This window comes from Glycine soja, chromosome 3 (assembly GCF_004193775.1).
Source record: "Glycine soja cultivar W05 chromosome 3, ASM419377v2, whole genome shotgun sequence".
Lineage (NCBI taxonomy): Eukaryota > Viridiplantae > Streptophyta > Magnoliopsida > Fabales > Fabaceae > Glycine > Glycine soja.
In genome coordinates this window covers 41,627,279-41,639,389 of record NC_041004.1, presented here as the reverse complement: position 1 = coordinate 41,639,389, position 12,111 = coordinate 41,627,279, and the positions used below count along the sequence as shown (strand labels likewise).

Genomic DNA, 12,111 nt, shown 5'->3' with positions numbered 1-12,111 from the left:
TATCAAATTTCAATAAAGAATACTTAAAAAATTAAATGTAACAGCCTCCCTGAAAGCACTTGGAACTCAGAATGCACGTTATTACCAAAATACATTATCTTCATGCTCATCTAATTTCATTTTCGCTGATCATTTCAATAAGTTTGTCTAAAGTAATAGCGACCGAAAAAAGATAACCTAGTATAATAGCAACGTAAGAGCACACAAAAGACACAATGAAAAGGAAAGAATAGGAGAAAAAAATGAAAAATAATGGACAGCTAAGCTTTGCCCGTTTAGTTTTCATCGTACAAATAAGCAGAGTATTTTTTTTTTAGGGTTTATTATATTTTTTCCCTCATTTTTTGTGAATTTTTCTTTTTAGTCTCTCATTTTTTTTCCGGTTTATAGTCTTTCAAAAAAAGTATATTTTTGGTCGCTGATGTAGAATTTTTTAGAGACTAAAAAATAAAACAGAAAAGATTATAGGCACCAAAAATGGAAAGGAATTTTTTTAGGGGATAAGACCAGTAAAAAGGTTACAAGAAACTAAAAATGGAAATCCAAAAAACATGAGGAAAAATTAATAAATGCTTTTTTTTATCATGTAAATTGTGTAAAAGACCGTACAGAATTTTCTGCAACAAAAAAAAACAACTGCAATCGGTCAAGAGTCATTGCAACCGAATTAAATCAATTTGAATAAAAAAATAAAAGAAAATAAAATCAATTGAATTAATAATTTCGTTTATTTGTTAATGTAAAAATTCACCGGTGTATCTTGATTTAAATTAAGGTAAATTAAACAAAACTAAACTTCTATAATATCATATGCATTAATTTACTGCCAACATGTTATTGGTCCTGGTAAATTAAATTCAAATTCTTTAATCAATATAACGAATTTGAGATTAGTTATTAGCAAGGTGGTAAATATTTCATCGAATATCATGATAAATAAAAATATATTAATTTACATATTTATACACTATTAGATTTACTTTAATTTTGTAAGTTGATTTATTGTTTCTCATTATCAATGATCTTTTATTAAGATTTTTATACAATTTTATAGAAGATTGATTTGTGTAAAATCATTGAATTTAAATTTGGGTTTATATGGCAAAAAAATATTTGATAAAAAATTAATTAGACTAACAATTACTAAATGAACATGTCATTAGTTTGAGTAAAATCAAACTCAATTTTTTTGAATAAAATTTTAAATTTAAATTTTATGAATAAAAAATAAATTAAAAAAGATTTTATTAAAAGTGATCAATCATATTTTTTTTTAAATTATTATTATTAACTATTTGATTCAAAAGAAAGGATAAAAAAGAGGGAGAGAGTTTAAGGGAGGAGAGAGAAGAGAAAGAAAAAAAAAACTGACAAATTTTGATTAGATATCTTATTTGGTGAAGAGGAAGGAAGGAGAAAAATAGAGAATAGATATAACTATTTTTTGTTTGATTTATAAGGGGAGAAAAGAAAATTAAAAATTTATTTTTTTGTATACTCTTATTTATAGTTTTGGATTTTAAAACATAAAATAGGATTATCTTAATCATACACTTTAAAATGTTTTAACTTTCATTTTTTCCCCTCCAATATTTGAGGGGAGTAAAAGGTAGAGGAATGATTTTAGTCCGCCTTCATTTCCTCTCAACCTCATCCCCTCCTAGAAGAAAAGTTTTTTTTAAAAAAACTCCTCCCTTTATTTTCTTCCACTCCATTTACCTTTTAATTAAACAGTATTTTAATAAAAATAAAATTGATAGATATTTCACATTAATATTATAATGATTCAAAATTGATAATATGATATCTAAAGTAATTTTTAATAAAAAATTTATTATTAATTCTTTAACCCGTAATTATTCACACTAACTAGAGACTAAAAAAATTAAAAATATTATGGACAACGTAGGCCATGAACAAGATTTGGTTAGGTAACAGGGACACCAATTCACCAACCGTCTTTGAAATTACGGACAATGTAGGCCATGAATAAGATTTAATCAGGACGCTCCGCTGTATTAGCTCGCATGCCTGTTTGGAATTTTTTATTTTTTTTGTATGGATTTTTATTTTAGTTATTACACTTGAAAAATAAATGCATTTAGGTTAAGTTGTATTTATAATTAATGAATATTCTTAATAAAACTAATGAATAAATAATGTACGTACTCGTAATATAAATTTTTTATACTATTTTTTAATCGTAAACTGTCGCATCGTGTGTAATAATTTTGTTGTTTTATATATTAATTATTTTAGGTTATACTAACGATAATTTTTTTGTTAATTTTCTTATCATAAAATTTTATATTGATTGACAACATAATTTTTTTTTTACGTTGAGTGTTTATAAAAATCAAACACTAAATAATTACCTTTCTTTAACAAATTTTAAAAATTATCTGTTATTTTTCTCGAAAGCGTTCTCAAAGGCCACTTCAAGTGACTGTTTAATATCCGCATTTTGAAAAGAAATATTTATAGTACTTTCAAAGTAATATATTCTGAATATACATAATTTATTTAGGTTTATCGAATAATACGCGTGCGCACACACACATATATATATATATATATATATATATATATATATATATATATATATATATATGTATGTATATGGTATATATGGTATCATGTGTTGTATATGTTTTTAAAATTTTGACATGGTATTTTCAACAATATTGCATAAGAGTTATCCTTTCTAATTTTATAGCATTTACCAAGTCTGATTCAACCCCTCAAAGGGGATAATATTGTTTTCTCCGTTTTTTTTTGTCAATGATAATCTTGTCTTCTCAATAGCCATGTGTTTATCACTTATGAGGTTTTTTTAATTTGTGTTTTTACTATATATTACAAATTTGCTAATGACTTTGTATTTACGATAATTTTTATATTATTAAATCATAATATCTCATTATAATTGTTATTATATTAAAGTTTTTAAATGGCACAATAATATAATTAAATAAAAGATACAAAATCCCAACAAATTATTATAAAATTATGCAAATAAAATAATAAAATGAGTTATACTACTTATACAACATTTTCAACAATGTTAATATTTCTCTTTATTTCTCTCCGTCATATTAATTATCTCATTTCATACTTTTTTTTCTGTGCTCTATGTCTCTTTATTGTATAAAAATGTTGTTCAGAGACAATTTCTCTAGTATCTGGGCAATTAATTTCTCAACCTTATCGTATTGAACGAATAACCTAATAAATCATTCGGTACTCTAATTCCCATTTATATTTTAGATTATTTATATGACTAATCGATACTAAGTAGTTTCCTGACCACTTGTTACACCTAATACTGACAATCATACCAAATAATAAATAGATATATTTTGTTTTTACTTTTCTATCGTTAATATGCTGCTTTGCTATTATTTTTAAAAAATAGCTCTTGTAAGTTAGCTAACCTATCATTTTTTTTTGGATCAATTGACCTAACTCATGTTCATGGTTCAAATTGTAATTAAATAATGTATTTTAAAAAAATGAACTCATTCAATTTTAAAAATTTTAGAAGAACTATAAATGTAAGGCTCAGTGTGTTGTAATACTATATTACTTTTCACACGTGAAAAAATATTATATTTTACAAAAATAATCTGTCGTAAAATTTTCTTAAACTTACAAATGAAATTAATTTTTGACCTACTAAACTAGAGTACACCCCATGTCTCACCCTAAGAAATTTTTAAACAACTATGAATGCCAAATACAAGCTCACATATATGATATATTTTTATATAGGCAAGTTCTATGGTACATTTGCAATTAGCCTATAACCTTTTTTGAAATAATCTTCCATATGAACAGAGTTCATCTCCTCCTCCATTCTCCGGCAACTACACTGTTCCATCATTGCTTATAATTCTCTGGTAAACTCCTCTCATGCTTCCTTTCTATTGTTAGTTAATGGATGTCAACGTCATATTCATTAATGTCGTATCTCATAATCTTTGTTATCTTCACCTTCCAATCTCTTCTGTCATTTGCGTGTTTATGATATTAAGTTGTTCCTTCTGAATTCAAAGCTACGGAACCTATCCTTATAAGCGTGTGTGTGTATATATATATATATATATATATCTAAAAACTAGAGTTCCAAGTATTCTTTAGCCATGTAATGATGTATGGACTAGGGAGCTTCATTTGCTTTAGTTTTTATTATTATTAGTCTTCTATTGTTCTTTAACATTCCCAAACACCTACTCTGCCTTGTATACTATTTTGCTTCATTTACTTTCTTAGATAAATGCTCTCATAATGAGGAAAAATATTGTTACTTTTTTCTTTTAATCTTTATCCTTTTATAAAATTTTGATACTATTGTTTAATTGCTTTCTGTTCTCCATTTTAATACTATGATCGTACGTTGTGGTTTGCCATGCTTCTTTTTTCGTAATTTGTGGTCTGCAAAAGTCAATGAAGAACATAGTGTGTTTAGTCACCCTGCGGTTTAGAATTACAATTTTTTTTCTTGATATACATACTCGAATATGATATTGATTCTTGAATTCTCAAGGATCTTTGTTTCTTCTCCTTCCTCTATAATAGCTAGGATATAACATGTATTTTTTCTTTTGTTTGAGACAGGTATCTTCTATGAAAGCCAATTTTTCTGGTGTCAGGTAAGATCATACTGTTAAGCTGAAACAAATTTACGTCAGTTGTTGATCCACACGCTGAGTATATTATATATTCCAGGTTAAGTAATAACATATTTCTTGTCTTGTAGCTGTTGAAAAATTGGGGTGCTTAATATTCTACAAGGAAATTTTCCATCTGGTAATTATGCATGTCTGGCCCCGTGACCATAGCTGATTATTCAAATGGAGGAGCACTTTCTTGTGCAGAGAGAACAAAATCTGTTGATGCGATTCCTGAATTAGACCATCTGTCAATATTGACAAATGGTGAAATTGACGGCTTTAGTGTTGGACAACTCTTACTTTTTAATGGGGAGTCATATTCTGGATCCCTTTATGGCAATGTTTCTGAAGGCCATGGAACGTACGTGTGGTGTGATGGTTGCGTATACGAGGGTGAATGGAGGAGAGGGATGAGAAATGGTTATGGAAAACTAAGATGGCCTTCAGGAGCAGTGTATGAAGGTGATTTCTCTGGTGGATATATCCATGGTACGGGCACATACATTCGTTCTGATAAATTGAAATATAAAGGTAGATGGAGGTTGAATCTTAAACATGGTTTGGGGTTTCAAGTTTATCCTAATGGAGATACCTTTGAAGGGTCTTGGATGCAAGGAACACAAGAGGGGCCTGGCAAGTATACCTGGACCAATGGAAATGTGTATGTAGGGAATATGAAAGGTGGGATAATGTCAGGAAAAGGAACTCTTACTTGGATAAATGGGGACTCATACGAAGGAAACTGGTTAAATGGCATGATGCATGGGTTTGGAGTTTATACTTGGAGTGATGGAGGATGCTATGTTGGGACTTGGACATTTGGTCTAAAAGATGGCAAAGGAACCTTTTACCCGAGAGGTAGCCGTCTTCCTTGGGTGCAAGAAATTTACCTCAGTGCCTTGAGAAAAAGAGGGTTGCTGCCAGATTTGAGAAAACAGAAACAGGTGAGAGATGTCAAGGTACCAGAGAACCATATGTCAAGTCATGTTTCATCTGATAAGTTTGCAAAAGGAAACCTGTTAAATCTGGAAGAGTCTAATAGAAGAAATGTCTCTCTCGAAAGGCGTTGGAGTCTTGAGGTGTCTATTGAGAAGGTGATTGGATATGATTCAGCATTAAGATTTGCAGAATCTGTACCAGAAAGTAGAGATGGAGAAGTTGATGCAATGATCCCAATTTTGGAACGAGAGTACATGCAAGGTGTGTTAATAAGTGAGGTTGTGTTAAATAATATGTTTTCATCAATGTCTAGAAGGGCACGGCGACTTCAAAAAAAGCTTGTCAAAGAGATTAAAAGACCTGGTGAGGCAATCATTAAAGGTCACAGGAGTTATGATCTGATGCTCAGTTTGCAGCTTGGAATAAGGTAAATGGCACTATTTTGATTTGTAGCACACTATAATTTATTACAATGCTGCATGATTTTTCTCTGCAAGTATCTACATGCTTCTATATTTATTCTATTGCACATGGTATATGCTAACATTTCAAGATGAATCCATGTTGGAAGGTAATAACTACTAGTAAGTCATAAAACCACAATTAGGATATATGTACGGTTGATGGTTCTATTCGTTAATCATTTCAATAGAAACTGGGGTGCTCTAATAAACTTGACAAATGTTTTTTGTTGTGTTGATCAACTTTTACAGTTGAATTTAGATAGCTTGTCTTGTTTTCTTAATCCAATTTTGAGACTTGGGAGGGGTCATGAGGCTAAAAACTATGAATTGAAGGCACAAAATCCACCTAAATTGAAGTTAAAATTCTATCCAAGAGTATCTTGATTTTCTTTGCATGGATTTTCTTAATAATGCAAACGTTCTTTGTTAGACTCAAGAGAACTACACACAAACTAAGTAGTTTTATTTTTATATTTTCTGGATTAAACCAGAAAAAAAAAGTTACAACAGATACCAAACAGCAAAAGAAAAACACTGGACAAAGTTTGTCAGAGAGTAACCTCTTTTGATACACAATAAATTTGCCTAAGCCCTTACAGAGAGTCTTCCTCCCTCAATCCAACTCAAAAACCAATCTACACCCAAAATGCAGGAACTCACATGCCATATACATAAGAGACACACATAATTGTAGCAGGATTACTAAACACATAACTGCCCTTTAGTTGCTAAATGCATCCATAACTATCGTGCTATTCACATGAGTGTCCTATCATTCTTCAATATGGTTGCTTTTGCATGGATTTCCTTGATAATGTAAATGTTCTTCTATTTGGTTAGGTATACTGTGGGCAAGATAACACCTATACCGACTCGAGGAGTTAGAGCATCAGATTTTGGTCCCAAAGCAAGCTTTTGGATGGATTTTCCTAAAGAAGGTTCTCAATTAACACCTACTCATCAATCAGATGATTTTAAATGGAAAGATTATTGTCCCATGGTATTTAGGTTAGTAGTAAACGCTCATTTTTGGATTATTTCTTTCTTTCATGTGGCCCTTGTATCATTCTTGTACTGACTAAAGTGTGCATGTAAATCTCTCTTTAAGCAAGATTTTGAATTCAAGTTTTGGGAATTTGGGCATGGAAAAAAAAAAACCTTGCTGGGAGAGCTAGCCTTGTTAGCTCCATCATATTTTGGATGTTTCTAAATTCTAACTTGAACAGAATTGCTTCTTTTGGAAGATACCTGTTCTTATAGACAACTGTTACAGCTCATCTTTCTCTTCTCTTTCTTCCTTTCACTTTTCATAAGTTTGTTAGATATAACCTTCTAGAGACCTGTTGCAGAAATTTGAGAGAGCTGTTCAAGATTGATGCTGCCGATTACATGATGTCCATTTGTGGAAACGATACTCTGAGGGAACTATCTTCTCCGGGGAAAAGTGGTAGTGTCTTCTTCCTGTCTCAGGATGATCGTTTCATGATCAAGACACTGCGAAGATCTGAAGTCAAGGTACTTTCAAATAAATGTTTCAGTTAGGACCAATAGAAGATCAAAGGTTGCATTTAGTATTTTAATAACATTTGCAAATGTTTCATGTCGATCTCTCTTATATTCTGAATGGTCTCTATTGTGTACATACAGTGTAGTAAATTGAAGCTAACAATTTATTTGAAGAAATTCAGGATGGAATTCACAGAAATAAAGAGTGAATGTTCAATTTTAATTAAGTTCTCTTGGTTTAAAGGTTTCCAGAGAAACAAGTAGTCCGAAATAATTCTGTGGCAGAGTTCAGATTTTGCAATAGAGCTTTTGTTGTAGTTGTAGAACAATGCTAGATTTTTCAGAGGCAACTCGTAAAGAAGAAGCTTTTAACTAATACTTACTGAAGGAAACTAAGCTATTAGGCATCAGCTAATACTTGCTGAAGCAACTTTTAAATGTTTAGTAATGATATCTTAGTATTTACCTGCTATTTTCTACTTGCTTTTCAGTATAAAATACTAATTCCCTTGTCCAAAATTTGACATGCAGGTCCTTCTAAGAATGCTTCCAGACTATCATCATCATGTGAAGTCATATGAAAATACACTTATCACAAAATTTTTTGGTCTGCACAGGATTAAACCTTCAAGTGGTCAAAAGGTAATGTGCATATTGCCTCAGCATTTTTCAGAGCCCGAGTCGTTTTCTGTATCAATAAGGATGTCATGACACACTTCTTAATACTTGCAATATGAAACATCAAGTATGAAAATTATCATATACGGCATCAAATGATCAAATATTTGAGCCTATCATAACTTGCATCTTCAATTTCATGTACATTTCCTCAAATAGGAGGCTAATACTTGAATATGATTTTCTGTCTTGCAGTTTCGCTTTGTTGTAATGGGAAATATGTTCTGCACAGACTTAAGGATCCATCGGAGGTTTGATTTAAAAGGTTCTTCCCTTGGAAGATCATCAGACAAGATAGAAATTGATGAGAGTACTACGCTCAAAGATTTGGATCTGAACTACAGCTTCTACCTGGAACCATCTTGGCGAGAGTCTTTACTAAAGTAAGTGGCAATTACAAATAAATCTTCTTTTGCATTTGGATTTCTTAGATATGGTAAAAGAAGAAAATTTATTATAAGGTAAATATAAAGAAAAGGAAGATAAGATATTCCTGGTTTCTGAAGTATGCAGCAAAATCCTTGGATCATATTTTGACACTGTACTATTATATGAATAAGCAAATATTTGTCTAGAGATAATAATGCCCCACCCCCAACAAAATATGCTGTTATTAAAAGTAGTGAATCCTAATGGCTGTTTTGATGCGGATTTTTTTTATGAGCTAATTTGCTCCAAAATTTTATGATGCGGATTTTTTTTATGAGCTAATTTGCTCCAAAATTTTATGATGCGTATATTTCTGCATGCTTATGAATATTAGTGTTAATTGGCATGATACATCTCAAGCTTGCAGCCTGATAAAATATAAGCCATATTTTTCTAATGAACTGCAAAAACTGAATAGACAGCTCCAAAAATATGCAGGCAGATTGAAATAGACAGCAAATTTTTGGAAGCACAGCACATTATGGATTACAGCCTTCTTCTAGGTGTTCACTATAGAGCTCCCCAGCATCTACGTTCTCACGTTTCATACAACCAAAGTAGAAGTGTGGATGGATTAGCAATGCTTGCAGAGGAAGGTGAATCTTTTGTCTCCTTTATTGACTTATATTATTGCTTTTTCAAGTACAACTTATAATCATGAACTGATCCATTTAAAAACTTTGCTATGCTAATGACGATTTGATAGATCCTCTAGAGGATGAAGTATTCTATCCGCAAGGCCTTGTTCTAGTTCCTCGAGGAGGAGATGATGACAGTGTTGTTGTTGGCTCACACATGAGGGGTAGCCGGTTGCGAGCTTCATCTGCTGGTGATGAGGAGGTGGATCTACTTCTACCTGGTACAGCAAGGTATGGTTTTCTTGATGTTTTTGGCTCGGTTTGTTTAATCTTCAGGTTAAATAGCTGTAAACATCTAGTACTTGCCCATGCCTTGAACAAAAGTGTCTCCCAAAGAAGATATCCGTGGGAAATAAAAATTAAATTTTAAGTCTATGAATACTTTAAACTTTGAAGTCTACGCATAATTAACACATTTCAGAAGAGCATCCTTTACACTTTCGCTCCCTCCAACTTTACATTTCATAATAGCATCATCACTCTCATCATTATTTCCATCATTCTTCTTTCTTCCTTCACACTCACAACCACCTCCGTCCATCTTTGTTAGAAGATCGTATAAGACTGAACAGAAAAAAAACTCACAGACTAAGCTATAAAAACAGGCTATGCATCGCACTGAACAGCCTAAATGCAGAAAAATAAAAGGTTGTAAATTAGAAACCAGCAAATATAAATACACAGGCTATGAAAACCCCTCATTGAGCAAAGTAAAAAGCACAAATGACTAAGTTAAAAAGAAAGCATTAGCCTACAATTTCAGCTAGCTTTTTCTGAATATAAGCAACATTTTTAACCAACTTTATAAGCAATGAGAAAAACTACAAAGACGATAAAATATTTTATTGTAACAGCCTTGAAAAATCTCAATTTTCAACAATCTTCTTCTCAATCTCACACTCTTTCTCCATTATCTCATTTGGGGTCTCTTCTTTCCCCCTCTCCAGTGCTTCTTTGTATGACCCTTTCACACGACTCGACAATGAAATGTCATGAACCGCTTTATGTTCACATTCTGATATCATCGGAGGAAAGTTTTCCAAACTCGCATGGTTAATATCATCCGAGGAATCCATATTGCAACTCCTATCAACACCTATTGTTTTCTCGTTTACTCTTGAATTTTCATGTCCCCAATAGTTCAGCATGGAAACCAAACTGTTCAAACTTGTGATCACAAGGGTCGGTGCCCGATCTAAGAATGGCACTCGGTGGATTATTGTAGAAAACTTGTTCAGCGCACCATCAAATTTTTCTGGGAGGAACACTATCATTAGCACAATTTCATCAACTTTGTCGAACACGCGGGCTGAAGGGGGAAACAATTTCTCGGTAATTTTTTCAATTGCTAGAATGGCATCATCGATAAAGGAGAGAAATGTTAGCCATTGGATTTGCATGGCGTAGATAAAAGGGGTGGCAAATTTGGCTAATTTTGCGACCCTTCTCAGTGTTGAACCTATTGGTCCATTGATATGTTGTGTTTTTCCTATGGCAAAGTCAACAGTTGCTAAGATGGAGACTCCACAAGCATGTAATGGACGATGCCTTGAATTCATTCTTGCTGTTGTCTTAGCCTTAGGCTTCTGAAAATCTGTAGAAAAGAAACACAAGAAAAAGATAAGAAAAATAGTATTAATTATGCGTTGACTTCAAAGTTTAAATTTCATTATTAATCATCGAAATTTAATTGTGTCTGAAAGTGAGATCATAAATTGGCTATTCATTTCCTTCAGATGGTTACGTGTGTAATGTGTTATTGCTATTATGCAGAGACTACCAGATTATTGCTACATGATATATTGGAGCTATTCATATGAAGACCATAATGATTAAAATTGTTCCTGTACACCATATGTATTAATTATTGCCACAATATTGCAGACTAATATGTATATTTTTTTCTTTCCAATTTGTTGAGCAGACTCCAAATACAGCTTGGTGTGAACATGCCATCAAGGGCAGAACAGATTTTAGGAAAACAAAAACAAGAAAAGCAAATGTTTCATGAAGTGTACGATGTGGTGCTGTACCTTGGTATCATTGACATATTGCAGGACTACAACATGACTAAGAGGATTGAACATGCTTATAAATCTCTTCAGTTTGATTCATTGTCTATCTCAGCTGTGGACCCTACGTTCTATTCGCATCGCTTCCTGGAATTTATTCAGAAGGTGTTTCCACCAAATGCAACGACAGGTTAATCAAGATAATTTTGGGGTTATATTTAACCAGTAAGTTTATTTAGAAAGTGTGAATATTGCACTTTTCATGCTTGCTCCAGAATTTTTATAGTAGGTGGCCACGTGGGCACCTTGTTGATGGTGGTAATAGGAATCAAGTGAATAATGAGGTAAATAGATTTATCTCATGTAAAGTGAGTAAATATATAATAAAAAAAAAGTGTTATATTTATTATTGACTTAAGTTAAAGTTTTTAATAATCTTAACCAATTTTTAAAACAACGGTGCATATATAATCTTAATTTTATATATTTGTTCACTTTAAAGAAGATAACTCAAATAATTTTTCTAAAATATACTCCATAGTCTATATTAAGAATGTCATTATTTTGTAGATGTCTATGATTTGAATTTTTTTACAAGAAAAAAAAAGATATTATAAATTATAATACAATCAAGATTTTTCATATATCAAAATTCTCTCACTCATATAACTTCTATGTAAATAAAAGAAAAGAAAATTATAACAATCACTCCTAGTGGATACTGGTTAAAGCATAAAAAATGAAAAAAAATTTATAAAGAGTGTAGTATTAG

At 31.5% G+C, this 12,111-nt stretch overlaps 1 protein-coding gene across 2 annotated transcripts; it reads left to right on the top strand.

Moving 5' to 3' along the window:
- The first annotated feature begins 3,729 nt into the window (after positions 1–3,729).
- On the top strand, positions 3,730–11,745 carry LOC114407125 (phosphatidylinositol 4-phosphate 5-kinase 9-like). 2 transcript variants are annotated; one of them, XM_028370103.1, is made up of 10 exons: positions 3,730–3,899; positions 4,618–4,652; positions 4,760–6,039; positions 6,917–7,084; positions 7,426–7,591; positions 8,114–8,224; positions 8,456–8,643; positions 9,128–9,285; positions 9,396–9,558; positions 11,101–11,239. In XM_028370103.1, the coding sequence occupies exons 3-10, from the start codon at positions 4,820–4,822 to the stop codon at positions 11,123–11,125; spliced, it is 2,199 nt and encodes a 732-aa protein (XP_028225904.1). In that variant the 5' UTR covers positions 3,730–3,899; positions 4,618–4,652; positions 4,760–4,819; the 3' UTR covers positions 11,126–11,239. The 2 variants fall into 2 exon arrangements, with proteins under 2 accessions (XP_028225904.1, XP_028225903.1); XM_028370102.1 differs by lacking the exon at positions 11,101–11,239 and adding an exon at positions 11,252–11,745 and having other exon boundaries at positions 3,735–3,899.
- Positions 11,746–12,111: the final 366 nt, after the last annotated feature.

Excerpts from the sequence above, each read along its gene's own strand:
- LOC114407125 (XM_028370102.1), top strand. The coding sequence starts at position 4,820 with ATGTCTGGCCCCGTGACCATAGCTGATTATTCAAATGGAGGAGCACTT. Across the intron at positions 8,225-8,455 it reads AACCTTCAAGTGGTCAAAAG|TTTCGCTTTGTTGTAATGGG; the intron begins GTAATGTGCATA and ends TCTGTCTTGCAG. Across the intron at positions 8,644-9,127 it reads TGGCGAGAGTCTTTACTAAA|GCAGATTGAAATAGACAGCA; the intron begins GTAAGTGGCAAT and ends AAAAATATGCAG.